General features: G+C 39.8%; 1 protein-coding gene across 9 annotated transcripts in view; it reads right to left on the reverse strand.

Moving 5' to 3' along the window:
- sorbs1 (sorbin and SH3 domain containing 1) overlaps nucleotides 1–23,715 on the reverse strand; it is a 57,845-nt gene that overhangs the window by 10,617 nt on the left and 23,513 nt on the right. For 7 of the 9 annotated variants that reach the window (XM_089011393.1, XM_089011391.1, XM_089011389.1 and 4 more), the window contains 12 exons: nucleotides 23,187–23,222; nucleotides 23,001–23,091; nucleotides 21,565–21,679; nucleotides 18,399–18,482; nucleotides 11,807–11,856; nucleotides 9,495–9,673; nucleotides 4,672–6,084; nucleotides 3,057–3,121; nucleotides 2,362–2,532; nucleotides 1,144–1,190; nucleotides 400–514; nucleotides 168–293 (listed from right to left, as the gene is read on the reverse strand). In XM_089011393.1, coding sequence (XP_088867519.1) covers nucleotides 168–293; nucleotides 400–514; nucleotides 1,144–1,190; nucleotides 2,362–2,532; nucleotides 3,057–3,121; nucleotides 4,672–6,084; nucleotides 9,495–9,673; nucleotides 11,807–11,856; nucleotides 18,399–18,482; nucleotides 21,565–21,679; nucleotides 23,001–23,091; nucleotides 23,187–23,222 — 2,492 coding nt within the window. The remainder of the gene's footprint in view (nucleotides 1–167; nucleotides 294–399; nucleotides 515–1,143; nucleotides 1,191–2,361; nucleotides 2,533–3,056; nucleotides 3,122–4,671; nucleotides 6,085–9,494; nucleotides 9,674–11,806; nucleotides 11,857–18,398; nucleotides 18,483–21,564; nucleotides 21,680–23,000; nucleotides 23,092–23,186; nucleotides 23,223–23,715) is intronic. The other 2 variants (XM_089011392.1, XM_089011394.1) reach the window with 2 other exon arrangements.

Genomic DNA, 23,715 nt, shown 5'->3' on the forward strand with positions numbered 1-23,715 from the left:
GGCTGCTGACAGTAGAGACAGTTGGAGACCTCAATATTACTTCACATATAAGGCGTACTTTAATATAAGGCGCAGGGTCATCTTTTAAAGAAAATCTAGGCATTTGGGTGCGCCTTATACTCCAATTCACTTGAATTTTCTGTGACATATGGTTGACTTTGTCGTACCTTTCTGAAAGACATCTCCACCACCGTGTCTCCTCTGAAGTTAAATCGGGCAACAGCATCACCGTATTCCAGCACCTGCACTGGGACACTTTTTTTTGGCTGTGCTTTCTCAGTGGGGGGTAGGAGCTGTACAAATAAGGAAACATATAAAAAGCAAGAAATTGTGACATCCCAAAATATAAATATATACCCTGACAAGACAAATAAAATAACAATAACTACATCACGGTACCTCAACGTAGCTTTGAGGGAAAATCCCAACTCTTCCGTGATGCTCCCCTTCGTACCAGTTTTGATCCACCTGTCTAATGATGTAAACGATATCTCCCTTCTGAAATGGTAATTCCCTAAATAGAGATTTTGCAGATAGATTAAGTCAAAATCATGTAAAATCACATATATATATATATATATATATATATATATATAAAAAACACCCAAGGACACTTTACAATAAAAACAATAAAACAAAGCACATAACAATAAAACCATAAGTAAAATGATACATAGTAAAATAGCAGATAGAACTATACATTGAAATATATATATATATATATATATATATATATATATATATATATATATATATATATATATATATATATATATATATATATATATATATATATATATATATATATATATATAGATATTGATATATATATTTATAATTGCAGATATTATGTATTTTTTTATATAAAACACTAACTACATATTACTCCTGCACATTGATGTTAATGCAGTATCAATCACTAATACATTTACTAATATGACTCCTGTGGATATCGACATCAAGTGAATGCATGAGGATCTCTTTCAAATTAGCACACAAGATGATTTATTGGGAAACCCATCACTAGGTCAATTAAACATTTTGAGGCTTTATATTCTCATGTATTGATTGGTATGATACTTGAATGCTCATCATTAAGGTTCACATGCATTGTAATTGTAAATTCTGATGGTGTGCGCTTACTTTAGAGTCTCCGCTCTGAAGTCGAAGCGTGCCATGGCTGGAGTTCTCTGTGCAGGCACACACAGGTGATACATATAATGTTGTATGAATATTGTTGACAGGAGACATTCACAATTTAGTTTAGGTTCTGGATGTCTTAATTACATCTTTGTGGCATGTTCATATATAACGGTGATCACAACACAAATTTTGTTGGTCATTTAGAACACACAGGATGTAAAATGTCAAGTTTCTACAGGTGATTTGAACTATTTCAGATTGTACTATCAGCTGTTGTTAAAGCGCTATATAAATCAACATGTATTGTATTGTATTGTATTTGGCCTTTCAGAGGAGAGGAGTCATAGCTTACAACAGAAAGAGGTGAAACTACCAGCAACACCCGCGATACCGTATCTAAACAGAGGTTAATTAAATATCGTATTATTATTGTGGATATCAGCACAATATCAGAATATGCGACAGAAAAGTATTATGAAATTCAGCCTTTAGATCAGGGTTTGGGTACCTTGTAGCCTCCCAGGATCATATGAGCCTGTTCTAAAAATAAATCCTCAATGTTCGGATATTGTGTTTTCCATATTCAGAATAACATAATTAAAAATAGTTTGAGCAAATGCTCTCTCAATAGAAATGTCTAACTTGGAGCTCTTAGCTGTCAGTTTCAAAATGGTGACCCCTGCTTATAAATGGCTGGTAAAGTGTATACATTTCACAAGCTTCATTTGCTTTTGTGGGCCGAATACAATGATGTGGTGGGCCAGATTTGGCCCCCAGGCCTTGACTTTGACACCTATGGTGTACAGTATTTTAGTTATACACCATTGTAAAACTTTAAAAATACAGTGTTGATTAAAATTGACTAGTTATATCTTTGTAAAAAGACATTTTTATACATCTGATGAAATATGGATGACTGCACAGTTTATAATATCTGAAGCAGACAATTACCTCTGTGTCATGCGATTCATTTATATATCCGGCGACCAAAAACAGATTTTCTATTGCTGCTCACACTAATGTTCTGAGCAGCAGGGAAACGCCAGACAAGTAAGTATGCAGAGCAACTGCTGACAAGACATCACCAAAACCCCAATAATAACCCACCGTCAGCCATCCCGACGCTTCCCATTCCCACCAAAGCCTGACTCATATGCTAACTGACAAAGCAGCTGTTGCGTTTTTCCTGTTTGAAACAGACCTGGCCCGTATTTGTACCTCAATGCCAGATTTCCGTTTCTCTGTGTTATCTGTTATGTTGAGCAGGTCTCCAAAGCGCTCATTTGTGATGAACTGGTGATGCGTTGGGACGATGCCTGTGTGACGTCTCGACGCTATGTCAGCCTCTTCCTGTTCCCGCTTGAGCCGCCGCTGTTCCTCCAACATTTTCTGTCAAGGAAACAGACTGTTTTTCCCTCTAGATAAGGCTCCCCCTTCAAGTGTGACACAATAACAGAGATGTCCAACACATGCCTCCTTGTTCTTATTTCCATCACGCCGCTCAATCTTTAATACTAACCGTATTTTCCAGTTTATAAGGCACAACTAAAAGCCTTCATCTTCTACAAAAGATGACCCTTCACCTTATACGCAGGTGCGTCTAATACGTGAAGTAATATTGAGCCGCAACAGGTCTGGCAACTACTGTCAGCAGCCACTGACTTCATTTCCTCTGTAGAAGAAGTAGCGTCTTATAATGTGGTGTGCCTTATATTTGGAAACATTTTATATATTTGTATATTTGGAAAACTTTTTATTCATTAAAGGTGCGCCTTATATTCCAGTGCGGTGCGCCTTATATATGGAAAATAGATAGAAAATACACCATTCATTAGAGGTGGGCCTTACATCCCGGTGCGCCTTATATACCGGAAAATATAAATGCAAAACAAAAAAATATTAATAAAAATCACCTCTTTGTCCCCATGACGCCTCCTCAGCACTTCTTCCTGGTTCTCTCCATGCGCTGGGGATAAGTCTAATAAAAAGAAACAAAAAAAGGGGGTTGACGCAGTGAGGAATGTGCTTCTTTGAGACAAACGCAATGGAGGAAGAAAACATTGCACATACGATGATATTGCAGTCAAATCTCTGATTCCAATGAGGAAAAAATAAAAAGATAAGCAATAGATAATGATTAAACGAACATCATTCCTCTCACACAAAATCAAAAGTAACAAATGGAAAACTTCATTCAAAGGAGAAAAGTAATGAATACAGAATGATTAGATGAGTTCATGAAAAAAACAGAAAAAACAAACACAAAAAAACAAGAAAAAGGAAACAAAAATAAGCACCGTAATTTGTCTCTAGCCAAAATGCAACAATTGATGGCATTGATCTACAAGCCTCCAGACAAAATTGGTTACATTTGTAAATAGAACATCCGATGATTACTACGTTTCACTCCAGTGGTTTGTTTGCACTTTCCTTTGGCATACAAGCAAGGGTCACAACAAACATACCGTATTTTCCGGTGTACAAGGCGCACCCAAAAGCCTTGATTTTCTTCAAAATATAGCCCTGTGCCTTATATGTGAAGTAATATTGAGCCACAACAGTTCTCGCAACTACTGTCAGCAGCCACCGACTCTTACTGCAGAAGAAGTAGTGCGTAATACCAGCCTCCACTGTAGCGCCTTGTAATGTGGTGTGCCTTATATCTTAAAAACATTCATATATTTAGATATTATATTTGGAAAACATTTTTCATTAATTGAAGGTGCGCCTTATACTCCAGTGAGCCTTACATATGTAAAAAAAAATGAAAATACACCATTCATTGGGGGTGCGCCCTATACTCCAGTGCGGCTCATACACCAGAAAACACGGTATTTAGGGATGAACGGATGGTTGATATGACTGAATATTCTTTATTTATCTTGTACATTAAGCAGAATACAGTAAAGTCTCGTTATATCGATATTCAAGGGAGTCCGAAAAAATATCGATATAACCGGGACTATCGATATATCCGACCCTGTTTGCATGTAATTTTCTCCGTGCGTGCATAGAAATAGTATCGATATAACCGGGACTATCGATATATCCGATATCGATATAACGAGACTTTACTGTACCTGCTTTTATAGACGGTTGAAGAATGGGTGGAAATTGGACTACTGTGTCTGCCTCATTTGTACTGTTTTTAAAGAGTTCAATGTGAATGGGATTTATTTTAAGTAATTGCTGTTATATGTAAAGAACGTCCGCCAAGGTTGCCCTCCCCAATATTTTTAATATATCAAATCTGGCCATCCTTGCAAAATGTTTGGACACCGCTGGGCTAATTATGTGTTATTAAAAAGCTGCCTCAACCATGAACGGTCATTTTTGTGTGTAGCTGGAACCTTCAGTGATTCACATTTGAATGAAGTATCAAACACCACACGGAAGCTTGACTGTGAAAACACCAATCAGAATAAAGATGGATGGCGGTGTGTTGAGACAAGGTGAAGAGTTGAGCTGAATGAGTGAGCACAGAAGGAAGGAGGAGAATGACAGTTGTGATGGAATGGAGATAGCCACCTCTGTGGTAAGCTGCCAGCGTCTGCAGAAGGTTCCCGTTGGCGTCCAGGCCCTGTCCGTTACTCAGCTGCTCAGAGTTGTCTCCCTCTCCGTTACTCAGCCTCTCCAGGACCTCCAGGGAGGACAGACGCGGAGGTATGAGAGGTCTGAGTTCCGGAGATGTGCTGTGGGGTCTCTGAGGGCCTATTATCACTTTAGTGGCTGATAGCGTCCTTCGAGGATATTGGGAGTGGAGGTTCTTCCGTAACCTGAAAGGGGCGGGGCCCATGAGTAAGAGATTCCCAGGCAGTATGGTCTTCTTCTCTGGCGGTGCTGGTTTCTCTTGCTGAGCTGTGGCCTGTTGTCTCTCATGCCTGAGAATTGTAGTGAAGCGGGTGTAGGAAGCTGGACAGGACCCTTTGCATTTTGTGGGTTTAAGGGGAAAGTGTTGGTGGTTGAGATGGTGCAGATGGTGGTGGTGTAGTGGGAAAGACATTGGAGGCAGCACGGGAGGAATCTTTGTTCCACTTGGAGTTGAGTGGTTCTGCTCTGTGGCGCTCTTCTTTAAGATTTGTACAACCTCAGAATCGGAAGAAGAAGTCGACTCGGACCTAACCTGATCTCCTTCCTTTGAGGGGGAGGCTGCCTCTTCCACAGTTTTACAACAAGGTGATAAGGACTCCTCTGTGTCCTTGACACCTGCCTCCACAGGGGAGCAGACATCTCTTTGGGAATTGTCCGCCACCAAAAGACTTTCAGCTGACACCGCAGAGGGCAGGTAAAGAGAGGTAGCACGTTCGGGGCTTTGGGTGTCGTTGGAGGTCAGAGTGGGCAACGAAGAGGAACGACTGGGTGTCAGACTGGACTGTTGAATGTACATTTCAAACTCAGTGACCCGTGACAAAACAGTGTCCCGTGGAATTTTACCACCATCAGACTCTGACTTTTCAACCCCGTTTTCTTTTTCCCCTTCAAAGAGATTAGTCAGGTTGCGGACGCTCCCTTGGGGGGTGCAGCCCACTGATCTAGGCCGCTGAATGTTATGCATGATCTTGTATAGGCTTGAAAACTCTGACGCACTCCTCCTCATTGTCGGGGAAGCTTCCCTGAGGCCTTCAGCACAGGAGTCTGGATCGTGACACCCCTCCCTCACCTCTGTCTCAGCTCTGTCACCATCACATGTGTACAGATCCTCACAGCTGTGTGCTTTGGGTTGCTTCAAGGGTCGTGCACCGCTTTCCTGGATGTCACCACCAGGCGGCAGCAGCTTGGGCTTGAATTTGGACGGCAAGATTTGGGGTATGCGAGCTTTGGCAGCAGAAAGAGGCTTCTTACTCTGATATTGGTTAGCTATTGTATGACTGGCAAGAACCGATCGACTATTTTTAGAGGGGTAGGGTGAGTCTAAATAGCCATTCCCACCTTTATAATCCACTGGCAAGCATGCAGGACAACAGAACAAACAGCATATTAGATTACAATGGTCACAGGTTCACACACAAACACGCCTAAAACAGAATTTGCCACAGTCCTAGAGTAGAGGAACTGATTTGATTGAGGCTGTAGGGCTGACTCCAATCAAAACAGTACAGTGTAAGATGGAAAAACTTTACTCTGTGAAATGCTCGTAGATTTGATATAAGCAAGAAGAACATAAACATGAAACAAAGTGTTAATAGCAGTATGCAGTGAAATGTTATGCAATGGAGTTTGCTAAGGAATCCAAACTCTGACCGCAGTATCAATACTTTCAACATGAAAAATGATTGTGCGTGACCTATTTTGTCATCATGTTCCATCGGACATTTTCCTCAATATGCCCTATGACATGTCCACAATGTGTTATGGCAATGCTTGTTTTCGAGCATAAGGAAGTCCAAATTACAGTAAAGTCTCGTTATATCGATATTCAAGGGAGTCCAAAAAAATATCGATATAACCGGGACTATCGATATATCTGACCCTGTTTGCATGTAATTTTCTCCGTGCATGCATAGAAATAGTATCGATATAACCGGGACTATCGATATATCCGATATCGATATAACGAGACTTTACTGTATTTGACTAAACTAACTTCTAGCTTTCGGAACTATCCATTGAGATCCAGATGGAAGCGGGAAATGACGTCACACTTGTACATGCTATGACACACGTTCACAGCATGAGTGAACCATCTGCCACCTCTCAAGTGCTGCACTAATAAACACCCATGGGAGATGTCCACTTGATATTGTATAATGTATAAAGTTATATGTGTAACTTTTGCAATAAAAATGCCTTCATAAAGGACCGACAGGTAGTGTTCTTTGAAAAATTATAAGGAAAGCTTTTTGTTTTGACAGGAACATGTGGAAGCTTTGGAGTCGAATGGGAAATAATGGACGTCTGGTGTTTGTCATTTGACGAGAGGAGCAAATGAATTTAGAACACAAGCCTCAGTGTGGAAGCTGGAACAGAACTCTCTTTGTATACTGTTTATTTCCTACTGTTCTAACAAAGATCTATTAAATTAGATAACGCCTGTAAATATTTTCAACATCAAAAAAGATACTTATGACAGGCTCAAATAGATGAAACAACATAAATTTACCATGGTCTTGGGCTTGAAATTGCAATTCGCAAATTGCAATTTATTGTGGGTTGACGTCAACTTACATTTGTTTACACGTTTCTCTATTACAATTTAGAATAATTACAAAAATGTTGTCCACATTATATCCAGGCCTGGGTTTACCTTCTTAATGGGAAAACATTTCCAGTTTAATCAGGATTTTATTTGTTTTAAGGGGAAAAAATCCCAATTTATGTAAAAATATGAAAATGGTCATGTAAAAAATGTGATACTTGTCATAAACAAATGACAATCATCATGTCGAAAGGTGATGTTTATGTAAAAATGCCAAATTAAGATGTAAAAACATATTTACATGTAAAATATGGTAAAATTATCATGTAAAAACATGAAATGAATAAAATGTAAAAAAATGTGACACTTGTCATGAACAAACATGACGATCATCATGTCAAAAGGTGATTTTTATGTAAAAATGCAAAATTAATATGTAAAAACATGATATTTACATGTAAAATATGCAAAAATTATCATGTAAAAACATGAAATGAACAAATAGGGGTATGCAGTTCTATGTTCGTATTGTACATTGTATAATAAAAAAAGTGCTTGAACTAAATGAATAAATAAATATACTGTAAATATCTAATTATATCCATTTGTTATGTACTTTTCAGTTATATTTTAACATCTCTGGAGAATGCATTTGCTTTTAATCTTTTCGAATTTTTATTTTGGTACAATCTCTATTTAACTTTTTGTTAGAGCTTCAGCTGTTGTTAAAGCGCTATATAAATCAATATGTATTGTATTGTAACTTTTATGTGTAAGATATTTGGACTGAATATTATTTATCACTTTCATGTATTTTAATGGTGTTCATTATGAACTGTTTTATTTTTTGGTGGTACTTATAATATTTGAAAAGCCCACAGACGAGAAAATATACAAATCATGTAACATTATAAGAAAATATGAGAGTGAATCAAACTTTTGTGTCAGTATACACACACACACACACGCACACACACACACACAAACACACATTGTAATAATTATCTGAGGTTAAAGTCCAATTGAGGATGGGAGGAGATCTGATACTAACTGATCAGTTTTGTTTACACAACACATTGTAACATAGAAACAAGTGTCTGCGACGGTATGACGTAACAGTGGTAGATCATGCGCCTAATCTGGCCATTCTCTCACTTCTTTTCATTCCATCTTTTCTCCACCCACAATGTTTGACTCTCCGGCCATGTGCTCAGACATTCCTGCCGTTGACCTCAAACTGACAGCTGACTTCCTCCGGCCCTCCTGTTTATCTCCCCCACACCCCAACCCATGAGCTGCCTGGTTTTGAAGAGCACATATCTTTTTTATCTCCCTCATCCCTTCACATCCATCCCCTTTGTCGGCTCTCTGTTCTATGACGAGGAAAGACACGAAAGTACTGCCTTGCCTAAACCTGCCTAGCGACTGCAACATGAAGGGAAACTCTCTTCAAGATTAGCTTCCATAGGCTGAGAAAGACAACCTCATTTCATCCTTAACTGATTCACTGCCATTCCCAAATTTGTCCGTGTTTTGTTTTTTCATGCTTGTGTGCCGATAAGGCGCTGGCCATGGTCTCTGGCAATGTTTTCCCTTCCACAATGGGACAGCATTTCCATTTTTTCCATGTTAGCGCTTTATTACAACTTCAGCTGTAATAAAGCAGTGCTATATAAACCAATATGTATGTATTGCATTGTATTTTGGACAGTCGCCCCCATTTCAAGCTCATATAACTCCAGATCCATATAATTTAGGAATTAACCCCCTTTTTCTGATGAAAGTAGAGAGTCAAAAGTTTCTTACGCTGCATTGAATGTTTATTTAGACCTAAAACTCAATATTGTTTGGGTCTTGGAATACGAGTAACAATGACAAAAACCCTGGCACTGGAGTGGACACATTTTTGCACATTTCTGGCAGTGAATGAGTTAAATGTGTTCCAAAGCAGATGTCCACTCATGTTATCATCCATGTCATTGGTAATAAATCAAAAGTGACTGCGGATGAATGCTGCGGGGTGATTGGCTAAAGCTGTAAAGCTTGGAAGCAAAGATGCGCGTATACTCCAGCAGAACGGAAAAACATGTTCATCATCAATGTTTTTATAGCTCAATGCTCATTTTACACCAAGGACCTAAGGGGGTGTCGAACCCTCATGTCCATGCACATCTACCAAACAAACGTGTGTCCATACTAATTGATCGGTATGTACCTTTAGGGGAGGATGAGCTGCCATGGCGCTTGTTTAAGGCTCGTAGACCTTGTAAGGGAATGTCACCGCCTTCCAGAACAGTCTTGTAAACATGACGGTCACATTCTGGAGCCGTAGGGTCATTTTCGGATGATCCTCCATCCTTCTCCACTTCATTGTGTCCAGACTTGCTGGAGGAGCTAGACGGTGGAACGCAGACAGCATATTAAAGTTTGTTCATTCAGAGGATTGTTTTTTGGTGATAAACAGAAACATACTAATTTGGCAATGAGGTTTCATATGGTTTTTATTTAAGATGTCTTGAGGGAATTCCGGCCTTAGGTGACTTGCAAAAGTGAAAATAATGAGCTGAACTCAAGTGCAGGATTTACACGTAGGGCTTTCAGGGATTTAGCATTCATAACCACATATTTTGGCTTGTCCATATAAATTGTCTGAACATTCCCACATACTGTCTGATCCCTCACAGTTGCATGACGTCTCATGTTCACTCCCATTCTCCCGCTCATGTGCTACTCAAGGTGTTGCTCTATATCAAGAAAAAAAAAGTCATTAAACTAACAGGGCCTCTTGGATCCCTGGCAGTCGAATACTTATATTCGATTTCTGTCTTCCTCTGTCAAAAGGAAAATTTTCTCCATCGCTGAAATAAGTTTTATATCCACCAGGTCAGAGTTTTACAAGCTTGGACACATGCATGGATTCTTTATGGTTTCTAGTCCACTCCCGTGACAAAAAGCTCTTTCAAGGCCGCTGGAAAAAAAGTGAATTCCTGACTGCAGTATAAGCTAATAAAATCATGTTAGCTCTCGGTAAGGAGTGCCGTGGCTTAAGTTCAGAAGCAATGTGAGATCCAAGAGAACTTCTTCAGGAGCTTCTGGGAAGGCAAAATTCTGCCAGGCCAAAACACTAACCTAAGATTCACTTTTACTTTGGACATCGGGATGACTTCAGAAGTCAGTGCCAACATTTTTTTAAAAGCATTCCCAGTACCGTAGCTAACTTACATGATGGAAGCCACCACTTATTTTTCCTGTTGATACAAATGCCTTGAATACACAAACTATATTCATTCATTCATTCAGATATGTTGTGTTTTAAAATCAAATACCAACTAAATGAGACATTCTCTCAACAACTTGCTTCAGACAGACCCCAAAGGAGAAATAAAAAAAACCCTAATATGAGACTGAACTGAGTAACTTTTGGCTCTGTGGTTCCTTTTGGAAAATTTTAGTGAGCATGAACTTGCATCTAAGCAACCGACCATGTAACACTTTCTTCAAATTGAACTCATTCACTGCCATTCACGAATTTATTCGAGAATTGAAAATATGACGAATAGCGCCATTACCAAATGTGTTCGGTTTTTTTTCTTCCCATGCTTGGGTGCCGATAAAGCGACCTGGTCAGACCTCTGGCATTGTTTTTTTTAGTTCCACGAGGGGGCAGCATTTTCCCATTGTCCATGTTAGTGCTATATCAACAACTATGTAAGTATTGCATTGTATTTTGGCCCTCATTTCAAGCTCATATAACTTCATTCCCATCTAATTTAGGAATTAACTCTTTTTTTCTGATGAAATAAGAAAGTCTAAGGTTTCTAACGCTGTATTGAATATTGATGTAGTCCTAAAACTCACTAATCTATGGATCCTGGAATTCAATTGACAATGACAAAAAACGTGGCACTGGAGTAGACACATTTTTGCACACGGTCTGGCAGTGAATGAGTTAAAAACAAATCAGTGAGCATTCCAATTCAAGACCCTATATAGAAAACTCGTAGCTCTGACGACATAATGCGAGTACCAGACGGCACTTGGTGCGAACAAAAAAAAAAGAGGAGGGAAAATAACTCTATCCCAGTAGGTGCTTTACGTTTTACTAGATAAAGGAAAGCAAATAAGACAATGGACTTATTTTTGTATTTTAAATAATCTAATCGCTGATTAGTTCTTGCAGAAGACAACCGTTTTGAAGTTCTACAGCACCTAAACGCTTGACATCCAGGTTGCTGCTTTCTAAAACAGATGAAATCCATAAATCACCACCTAGTAGCCACGTCCCTCGACATAAACGACAATCTCCAAGCAATACCATGTCCAAAATGAGCAACAGAGAACACCACGTTCTGATAGCTTACTGTCTAATTCAAAGTTTCCCATCAGGAAGCAGGAATCCCCCGCCGAAGGGGGAGCCGTCTCGCGCTGACATGTATCCCCCACAACATGCCAGAATAATAATTAGCATAGTGAAAGGGGGCAAGTCAGCCCAAGTAATGGTTATAAGATTGAGAAGCATGAACTCACTAGTTCTTCAGGTCGGAGGCTGTTTCCAGGGGGCTGAAGGAGGGGGCAGTCTGCAACAAACCAAACAAAGAAGTCATTGATAGATCCACAGGATGTTCTCCTCCAGCTAGAACAGAAGCAGGCACATTAGCAATGGCCAGATTCTTTTCTTGCTTTTCCTCTCTGTTGTTCACAAGCTGGTGTGGCGCTCAGTCTTCAGCACTCTGAATCGCTTCTCCGGACTGGGCTTGGCACCAAGTAGGAGAACGCATGTGTTTTGGCCCGCATGCAAGTTAGAAGGGGGGGAAAAACGGCAGTGAGGAGAGTGGAGGAAGGGGAGGGGTGTGCAAGTGGGCGGATGGGTTCGCATCAGTCGGAAGGGGGGCGCTCATGCGGGGAGGGGGCTGTGACAGGTTCAGCCAATGGCCTGCTGTCTCCCGGTGAAGCGGTTCTCTTTTGTCTGGTATTGAGTCACTCTCATTACCACTCAAGCAGACCGGATGACAATTAACCAGCTGGAGGTGTAAACAGGTCGAATTACAGTGATTGCTTGGCTTACGAACTTAATTGTTTCCCAGACAGAGTGTGGAAGGCAAAAAGTGTGTATCCCAAAAATTCATTTCCCATAGGTAACCATTAAAATGAGAATAATCCGTTCCCAGGTCCACATAAAACATAATTTTCTACTTTCTAATTTTCTAAACCTTAAAACTACACAAAATATACCTTATTTTATGTATAATAAATGTGCTATGGTATTACAATTAAAGAAATAAACTGTACTATATAATAAAGTTGTTTCATTTACCTTTGTGATGGTCGTTGATGACTTGATGGAATGGAGAGGCCAGTTTCATCAGCATTAAACACTTGATGAGGAATGTAGTCTTCTTTCACCATCTTGAGGAATTATCCCTCTTTCTCTGTGATAATTTTATCTAGTTCCTCATCAATTGTGTTCTGTTGAGCTGGGTTCATACCTTTTTGCATCAAGTGTATAGATAGCTTGTGCGGGTTGTTTGTGGAGCCAGAGTGATGAGATATTTTAATCTTGCAGTCTACACTCTGCCTTTGAACTATCAAAGTTGAAACTCTCTCACTGTCGTCTGCCTGTTTCTTTAATGTTTAAACTACGACTCCTCACTGCTGGGAAATAGAGGACCAAAACAGTTGGCTGCCATTTTGTTGTTAGAAGAACGGGCTTGTTCGTGAACGATACATCAATTATTGAGGCAGCTCCATGTACGAAAAAAGTTCCTATGCCAAGGTAAAGTTTGTATGCCAAGGCAAAATTTTCATAAATGTAACGTTCGTAAACTATAAAGTTCGTAAACCAAGGGGTTCGTAAACCGAGGTATCACTGTACATACTCGCACTTATTTGAAACTCAAGGGACCCAAAGGCACAGGGGTCATAAAATACATTTCGGAACAGACTGATAAAATGTTGTCAGAGGGCAAAAATAAAAAATAAAAAAAATAAAAATGCAGTAGCAGTTGTTATTATGTCCAAAAGTGGCCATTTCGTGTACCAACACCACCCAGCAGCGCTTTGAGCGAGGCTATAATTTTAGGTCACTGTTTCTGCTGCTTTCCCCCCTCTCAGACGTCACAGCAGGTAAAAATAACAGACGTGACACGAGCACGAGGAATATGAGTCTTGTTTGCATATACGATTGCACAATCCCTCCCACCCCTAACCCAGCCATACCGGCTTCACTGCTAATACCACATCCACTTCTCCACCGCGACACTTCTCTTAACCGTTGGCCAAGCGAGGAGTATTCTCAACACCCCATTTGCCACAACATGCCTTTCTCCTGAGTTGCCAGGGCAGAATGATCATTAATAACCCATCCGAATAAACGTCTGTCTTTATAAGAACAGGACATCGGGCTGCCAGGTTGCTGTTCTATTTATAAAGCCAAATGTTCCATGTTAACTTGGAGAGAATGTGCGTGTCATTGAATAATCTCATGCTCTTCCTTGCACCTCAGTGACTCGTATCCCACTTGCCCAGAAGATCTGGATCACACACGCAGGCACGCACAGGCTCACAAACACTCTCAGCTTTAATGTACAGACGCTCCCCAACTTACGAACATTCGAGTTACGAATAACGGTACATATGAACATTTTTGCGGGTAGTTTGTCGAAAAATGTTCGGACAGAGATGCTGTAAGTTAGATTTTGTATTATGCGCACACAGACACATTCGAGGGTTCAAGGGCTAGATGGTTACGCGATGGACAACAAAGCTGACCAATCAGCCAATCATGCTGAAGTGCGCCCCGAACCGCTGAACTCGATTACGATTGGCTGCGTAGAGCATGTGGGCGGGGAGGAAATCCCTCTTCCCACATGACACTCCAGGAGGACACGAAGCATAATGAAAAGTAATGCCTGCTGGCACGTAATTCAGTAATTACGTGCCAGCAACTTCAGTCATGGTTACTGAGGACCCAAGGATATACAGTAAAGTCCCGTTATATCGATATTCAAGGGAGTCCGAAAAAATATCGATATAACCGGGACTATCGATATATCCGACCCTGTTTGCATGTAATTTTCTCCGTGCGTGCATAGAAATAGTATCGATATAACCGGGACTATCGATATATCCGATATCGATATAACGAGACTTTACTGTATGTCGTTGTACGTAGTACAGTAGGTGTGAATATATTTTATGACTGTGTTTTATACTTTCCCGTTCAGTGTTTGACATAAACATACATTCCATACGAAATATAGCACTGAAGCAACTTACGAACAAAAGCAACTTACGAACGACCACTCAGAATGTATCTCATTGATAAGCTGGGGAGCGTCTATGAAGTGGTAAGGAAATATGTGAAGTAAGGTCACCTTAATCGGATGACTTCTACAATGTGTAATTTGTCCCACTTTTCGTAAAATTAAAAAAAAAAAAACAACTGATGCACATCACTAAAACATAAGAAATGGTTGCTTGTCTCAACAACTACACAAACATCAAGATTGAAAATAGAAAATGAATGGAACTGACACAATGACAAACTTTTTGCAAGATTCCATTCTTCCTAACAGGTGTCCCAAGCTACTCAAAGACTCGGCTACTGTGTGCCCATTTCATATTCAAAATAGTCATCATGAGTAGGTCATGGGTAACATGAATCCCATTCTTTCCAGCACCTTCTGTACGTTGATATGCTCTCATGGCGCCCACCAGCTCCTCCAGTGTGAGCGATCTATCACAGCCCTGCGCCACTTGTCGCACCAGCGTTAAATGCTTAAAGGTAAAGGTTAAGTGAATAACAGAGGTTAAATATGAAAGTAAAAAAAGAGCCAGTGGGCTGACGATGTTGCCTCCTTTAGGAGGTGTCAGGTGGTCAGGGGGGAGGATCCATGATACACAGCACTGAGACAGTATGGCAACAGCCTTCTCATCAGCATATGCTCAACACATGGAGTCACTCCGGCACTTATAGTGGAGCAAAATACTCATCCTGACGAGTGGAATTCCAGCTCCCGGTCGTCTACGTGTCTCAGTGAGACTGTTTGACTGGAATTGCCACTGTGTTTTGGAGAACTGCTCCTGAATCCACAATTTGTTAATATTATTCAAGAAGGCAACTCAAGCTATTGTCAACAGTTGTCACTCATACCTTGACAGGCTGGCTGGCTGTTTGAGAGGGTGTGGTCGCCGAGTTATGATAATTAAAATAATGGAGAGGAAATGTTAAGTATGATACTACACACTTGCGAGCGCACAAACACACATGCACACTTACATAAACATTATTGATATATACTGTGTATATATATATACACACACACACACTGTATGTATATGAATGTATATGTCGCTGGCGCATGTGGCTGCCGCTGCTCACCCGCAGAAAAACTGATCCTGTGACTGTAAAGTGACCTTGAGAATTTTGAAAGGCGCTGATAAATGATATGTACTATTATTATTATGTATTTATATGTGTGGATGTATATACAGTAAAGTCTCGTTATATCGATATCGGATATATCGATAGTCCCGGTTATATCGATACTATTTCTATGCACGCACGGAGAAAATTACATGCAAACAGGGTCGGATATATCGATAGTCCCGGTTATATCGATATTTTTTCGGACTCCCTTGAATATCGATATAACGAGACTTTACTGTATGTCTATTTATATGTCTATAAACATACAAACAAATATACACATATATACACACATACTGTACATGCTGTACATACATACGTGCATACGCGCATACAAGCATGCATGCATACATACAAGCATACAAACATACATACATACATACATACATAAATACATACACTTTTGCTACTTTTTAATGAGAAGATGTTGTTTATAGCTTCCAGCAGCTTCACTGAAGCAAGTTTATGCCTTGAGTCACGTCTGTCTTCCAGTAATAATGCATGAGTACAAATGTCGAAGTCCAATGAGTTAGTATATCCGGCTGAGTCTTAAGGTCAAACGCCCCTCATACCAGGTGTCGCTTTTGAAGTGACAGTAAACAGGAGTTGTCATCAGGCCCATCGTATCTGGGATCTATCCAGGTTGACAGTTAAACACCTCAAGCGCTAAACCTTCTCCACACTTCCAGTAACTAACTTGGAGGCGTTGTCCATGGGAAGACCAGACTGAGTCCCTACAAGCACATGAGCTCATGTCCAACACACTGATGCCAACTCATGTGATTCAGGGTGCGGTGGCGTTGCACGAGGATAAGGTCTACATCTGCTCGTGACTGGCCAGGCCCATTTTTGTTTGGTGTCTTAACTTTGTCCGTTTTACAAGTTAGATAGCTTGGTAAATATACCAGGGGGCACACAAGCAGGAATTCTTTTTCAAAGGCCTGGGATAATCCTTGGGCCTGTTGAGTGGTCAACAGCCTCTCTTCGTGGTATGAGGAGTGACTTGTAGATGAATTACCCCTCACATATTAGATGCTCTCAGGGTGCACCTCAAAAAGAATGTTTCACTTTTGAGAGTTGAGTAAAAAAAATATTATCATTTAAAACCAATGTTTTATTCAGTCTGTTTCACAAGCCTCAATAATAAACTTTCCTGACATCTAATCTGTGCCATTATCTCAACCAAAGCACAACAGTATTTCTGCCTGAGCTGATGCTTACTCAGACAGAAATAAAATGCTGAAAAACACTCTTGAAGAGAGTCAAAAATAGATCTCAGAAAACTATTTCGGGACAACTGAGAAGAATGGCCAGCGGTATCAGGTGTGTTTATGGCACAAGATTAGGTGATAAAGTCCAATCTTGAATTACTGCCTCATCCTGCCAAAGAAATGTCACAAAACATTGCACAGGTCACTATATGTCATCCTGTGTGACCTTGTGTACGACCTCTGCGAATCCTGCACCAATTTAGCTTAGTGAGTGGCTAAATGACAGAATATGGGCAATGCACAAGGGTATTCTTTATCCCATTTGCAAATACAGTACATAAAAGTGAACAATGAGTATATACATTTTTGAAGTGTGGCTAACTTATTTTTTACACTTGTATGAAGTTGAAAAACATGTGATGGAGAATAAGAATTTATCATGTTTATCTCTGACAGCATGGCGCATAGTTCGCACTTCAGCAAGATTTAAAGGACAACCGACGTCTCCGGACAAGTTGTGTCCATAATTTGTAAAATGGCTTCAAATGACTTCTACTGAGCGTATTTTAATACGATTCCACCGCATATAGCTATATTTTACGTTTTAAGACTCGCGCTGAATATTCAGGAAGTCTTGTTTTTGAGTTGGTGACGAGTCCGTACGTGACGTCACTAAAGGAACGCCCCTGACCGAAAAAAAAAGGCACATTGTAGCAGTCCTTCCATCACATCAATGTATTTTGCTGTACTTGTTTGGTCTGAAAACCTCGTGTTGCACCCAAAAGCCACCAGAAGAGGGCGTCCAAGCTCCATGGAAGGAATTTATCAGCCTGTGGAAACGGCTGGGAGCTGGTCACCATTTTTCTGCCTCTTTTCTGGGACGCTACATTGCAGTCCACATGCCTCAAAATGACACGGAAGGACTTCTTTAATCGATTGCAAACATGTATGCTTTCCTCTTCAGAACTATTTGAATCATATTTATAACTGGATGAGTAACAAGAAAGCATATTCCCTGAATCTAAAGCCATTGTTTTGATTCTCCAGCAAGGCAAGACGTCTTGGGGTGACAGCACGGGACCTTCTGAAACTGGCCACTTCCGGGTTCAATTTTTTTTGCAGATTTTGGACACTTGAAGTCATTTTTATTGGTGTTTTGCATTTGAATAAAAATATCATACTGCGTGTTTTGGGTATTTTAGATGCTATAAAACGTTTTTCTGATGTCAGTTAAGAAACAAAAAAGTGACGTCAGCTGTCCTTTAAAGTACGGTATTTTATAAAGCTATTTTTTTCACCGATCTGCTTGATTTGTGTTTACTTTCTGGCATTCACCTGAACAGTGGACATTCATTGTCCTCTCATACACTCGCAACCAAGTAGTAATCGGAGTCATAGACAGTCAGCTTGTTTGAAATTATTGAAACAAATATGTTATGGCATGCAATTAAATATACATAAAAATAGACTGACAACTTACCGTTTTTTCAAACTCCATCTCTGAAAAGAATTTATACCACGGCTCATTCTCTACATCTACATCTTCCGGACAAACATCCTGAGTCTACAGGGGTATGGCAACATAAGGAAGAGGAGGAGAAAGACAAAGAGAAGACAGTTCAGACAGCATGGAATAACACACCAAGGTAATGACATCTCAGGATTTCTCAAAGAGCTCTGCTGGTTAAGGGGGTAGGTTCACAGTTGATTCTAAAGTTATCGTATCAGAGAAAAGCCTCACTATGGGATTACAATTTTGGTCAGAAATAATCTCCTTGGGTGCTGTCAGTTTGAAGTTGCTAAGAAAACAAGTATAGACTTGAAAAGGTCACTGGTTTGAGTGACCTTTAACAAGTTTTTATTCGCATTAATAAATGTACACATTACGTTTGGGATGTATAAAGGAGGCTTGTATTACAATTTGGCATCATCAGTGAACCCATCCTTTAAAGGACAACTGACACCATTTTTTGTTTCCTAAATGACATCAGAAAAAAAAAGTTGTATAGCATCTAAAATACCCAAAACACGCAGGCTGATATTTTTAGTCAAATGCAAAACACCAATAAAAATGACTTAAGGTGTCCCAAAACTACTTCAAAATGACCTCAGAAAGTTTCAGTTTGGGAAGGTCCCTTGTTCGTGACGTCGCGCCAGAACGTCTTGCCTTGCTCTAGAATCAAAACAATGGCTTCAGATTCAGAGAAGATGGTTTCTTGTTGCTCATCCAGTTGTGAATATGATTCAAATAGTTCTGAAGAGGAAAGCATAAATGTTTGCAATCCATTAAAGAAGTCCTCCTGTATCTTTTGAGGCGTCAATAGGACTCCAATGTAGCGTCGCAGAAAATGCACAAGATGGCGCACCAGCTTCGTTGGAAATGGGCTGATTTGTCTGCTGGGAATTTGTGTTAACTAGTATCAAATAGTAGTCTTGGTGCAACACACAACGATTCACTATCGCGTTATTTATGTGTTTTCCTTCTAATTTCGCCATCAACACGGATCAACACGATGTTTTCAGACCAAACAAAGTACCCAAAATGCATTGTGTGTCGCTTTCGCGGTCAGGGGCGTTTCTGATGTGACGTCCCGTCAGGAATCAACACCAACTCGAAAACAAGACTTCCTGAATATTCAGCGCGAGTCTTAAAACGTAAAATATAGCTATGTGCGGCGTAATATTTGTAAAATACGCTCAGTAGAAGTCATTTGAAGTGATTTTACTAATCATGGACACAACTTGTCCGTAGGCGTCGGTTGTCCTTTAAAAAAAAGTAATTTACCCGAGGATGCTGATTTTGACACTTACATTTGCTATAATCAACAGATACACAAAAATGATGAAAAGGCATGCAAATCGAGACAAATATGAGCCTAATCTTCCACAACATCCATCCTTTATCTAATCTAATCCTCACAAAGGTACCCGGGTGTGTTGTAGCCTATCCCAACCGCCTTTGGGTAACCCTGAACTGGTTGACAAACAAACATTCACACTCACAATCACACCTCGGGATAATTTAGTGTTGAATTAACCTATGATGAATGTTTTTGGAATGGGGGAGGAAACCGGAGCACCCGGAGAAAAACCACGTAGTCACAGGGAGAGCATGCAAACTTTACACAGGAAGGCTACAGCCAGACTCGAATCCCTGCATTGAGTGACGGATGTGCTAACCCGTTAATCACCGTGCCGCTCTTCTTTCATAACATATCTCTTCCATATGTGTCACAATGAGGGCTGGGAAAGCAACTTTTAATTGAAAAATGGATCTGCTAACTGAAAAATAATTATCAGCCTGGATAATAATAATAATAATAATAATAATAATAATAATAATAATAATAATAATAATACAACAACAACTACTACTACTACTACTACTAGTACTACTACTAATACTAATAATAATAATAACACATTTCATTGATAAGAGTCATTCAAAACATCGTTCACTCAACCCGGAAGTAACTCAAATAGACAGAAAGCTTGCTCGCTAGTTAATAGTTACAGTCACTAATAGATAGCTACTTAGCCAAACGATAGCTAGCAAATCGATAGAAAGCAAGGGAGCTAGTTAATAGATAGCTAATAGATAGAGCTAGTTAGCTATATAGCTAGATCACCAGGTAGATAACAAATAGCTAGCTAGCTAGTTAGCTGGATAGCTAGAATAAATTAAAAATAAGTGAAGAATGACTGTTATAATTATATTTAGCGCTACCTAGCAAAATGATTTCTCAGGCATTGTTGTGAAATCATACGATGTCACAACAAATCTACTTACTGCCAACATTTACTGTCAATAAAGCAATTTTACGGAAATAGTCTTTTTGAAACAAATGTCATGTTTCTTGAGATTTAAAAAAAAACATATCTGTAGCTATATATGAAACTGTAGCTTAATATTTAACTTTCACTGTTTATCAATTACGCAAGACAGAATCACAGTTCAGTGGTACGTAAACTTGAGTAAAATTATAGTGCATAATTGACAATAATTTGTAAATGAAATTAAAAAGGTCAATTGATAAAGTTGATCGGACGAATAGCACACAAAACCTTCAGACAAACAGCAAGGACATAAACAATTACAGTTTTAGCATTTTTTCTTTGATATGCTCAACTGGAATTACACCAGTAATGTTTGAGTCAGTCATTATTGTCGATACCACGCTGTCAATCAAGGACGAAGCAGCAAATCCTCATGTAAAGAGAACGACAGCTGTCAAGGACACTGACATTTGGCTCGCCATCATGTCTAAAGGTTAGCATTTCAATTCCTCATGTCAAACACATAGCATCCATGAACTGTATCTGCCCCGCGAGCCGATTCGGCTCCAATAAGAACGACAATGGATCGCCTTGTAAACGCCCCCCCCCCCCTCCCCGACGTAAAATGGGATCATCTGTCAAAGGAAGAGGACACCCTTTAGGAATGTGCCCCGTACGATGCTATTGCCTTCTGTGCTGAAGCTGCCATACGGGAGTTTAGATGCAGAGGTGGGTGGGGGATGGATGCATTTAAGAGCGGGATGCTGCCTACACAACATGCAGTTTGAGAGCAAAAGGGGGATAAGGGGAGGGGAGAGAGAGAAAGAAAGAGAGAGAGCGAGAGAGAACAAGGCAAGCAGCTAACGTACCGTTCTCTCCAGCTTGAGCACCGATGATTTCCCCGGCTCATACTCAAAGATGCTCTTAGGCTCGGCTCGGTACTTCCTGGTGTCTACCTTTTTATCCGGGGGCTCCCACTCATTTCTGTGGAGAGGCGAGAGTAAGGGCGGGTTGGAAATGGGATTGGAGAGAGCCGGTCCTCATTATGTAGTCACCATGGCAACCATCTTTATCTTACATTTTTGTTTCTTTTTTTTTTAATGGAAATATTCTGATGATTAGCTCAGCCCTTCTCTTCCTTCAAAGACAATTCACAGTTATGCTTAACTGGTAGTAAGGTAAAACAAGGTGGCGCTCAGAGACAAAATACACACAGTTGGATTACACAAAAAAAGAAAAGAAAAACAGGACGAAACAGTTATTTGTGTTATTTTCATTCTTACTGGCACACGTCATGTTTTACAGCCTTGTGTATTCAGGTATTGACTTCATCATGATCAAGGATGAAAGGTCAGACCTCGACATCCACAGCCAGAGTGGTTAATGCTTCCAATCTTCTAATCCGGCCATCACCTGTTCTCCTTCATCATTCATCTCTCAACAAGTAGATTCTCCTTTGCCAACTTCTATGAGTGTGTGTGTGTGTGTGTGTGTGTGTGTGTGTGTGTGTGTGTGTGTGTGTGTGTGTGTGTGTGTGTGTCGGTGTACATGTGTGTATGCTGATGGATGCAGTTGGAGTCACATAGAACAAACAGTCCACCTTACAAATTTGAGAAGTAATAATAATAATAATAATAATAATAATACATTTCATTTATAAGCGCCTTTCAAAACTCTCAAGGTCACTTTACAGTCACAGGATCAGTTTTTCTGTGGGTGAGCAGCGGCAGCCACAAACGCCAGCGTTCACTTAAGCCATCAACGACCATCAAAAAGTTAAATAAAACGTTATTTTACAACACAGTTTATTTCTTTAATTACAGACCTCATAATCTCGTAATGTGCCTCTCTTTCCAAACAGCAATTCCCTTTGTCCTTCGACCTCCAACGCCATTCCATCAAGCCATCAATGACCATCACAAATGTAAATAAAGTGACTTTATGATACAATGCAGTGCATTTCTTTCATTACAATACAATAGCACATTTATTATACATAGAATAAGGTATGTTGTGTGTAGTTTTAAGGCTTATTTAGTTGAAAAGTATATTTTATGGAAACCCGGGAACGGATTATTCCCATTTTAATGGTTTCCTATGGGACATTTTTTTTAGATACACACTTTTCGCCTTACACACTCTGTCTGAGAACCAACTAAGTTCGTAAGTTGAGGTTTCACTGTACTTTATCAATAAATATGGACATTCATTTGAAAAGCTATCCTTTTCTGAATTGATTAAGTATTTTTTATTCTCAAAGAGGGCATTATGATGTTGATGCATATTTAATATGAAGTACACAAACCTCTTGGCAGAAGGTTTAAGTGATGATGACCGTGTCGGCACAGGCATCGACCTTGTTCTTGAACCAACATCACTTTGAGATCCTGGCAGACCTTTCAAAACACGTAAAGAACCACACCTATGTTTATTAACTCTATATATGTCAACGGAAGTGACGATAATATGTTTAAGCAATTTCCAAACTCACCATCTTCCAAATAGCCAAAGGGGTATGGACCATTCTCTAGTGAGCAAAAAATAAAACACAAAAAACTTTATTGAAGGGGCTAATCATCTATAGGTGTGCAGTATTCCTGACACATATTAAAAAAAAAGGCAGAAGAAAGCACAAAAATATTGTTTTCCAAAACTCTATAAATAATCACAGTTTCACCAAATATAATCAAAGAGTGTCAAAGTAAAGCACTCTACAGAAGCATTAGTGAGCTAAAATGGGAGCAAAGCATCAATAAGCATCAAGGCCAGAGTATTGCAGTGGGCAAAGTCTGCCCAGCCAGAACAAATTATTAATAAACATCGTTAATAATAGAACTGGCTGATGGCCAGTTGAAGGTGTATCCCGCCTTTCTCTCATATAGCCCAGCTGGGATAGGCTCCAGCTCACCCATGACCCTCATGAGGACAAGTGGTATGACAAATGGACCAATATACAATATTAATAGAACTGACATGAACCACATGTCATGCTGAGAGGGACACACATTTTTTTTGTTGAG

The sequence above is a fragment of the Hippocampus bargibanti genome, linkage group LG13, assembly GCF_051943395.1.
Source record: "Hippocampus bargibanti isolate YZ-2025 linkage group LG13, ASM5194339v1, whole genome shotgun sequence".
NCBI lineage: Eukaryota > Metazoa > Chordata > Actinopteri > Syngnathiformes > Syngnathidae > Hippocampus > Hippocampus bargibanti.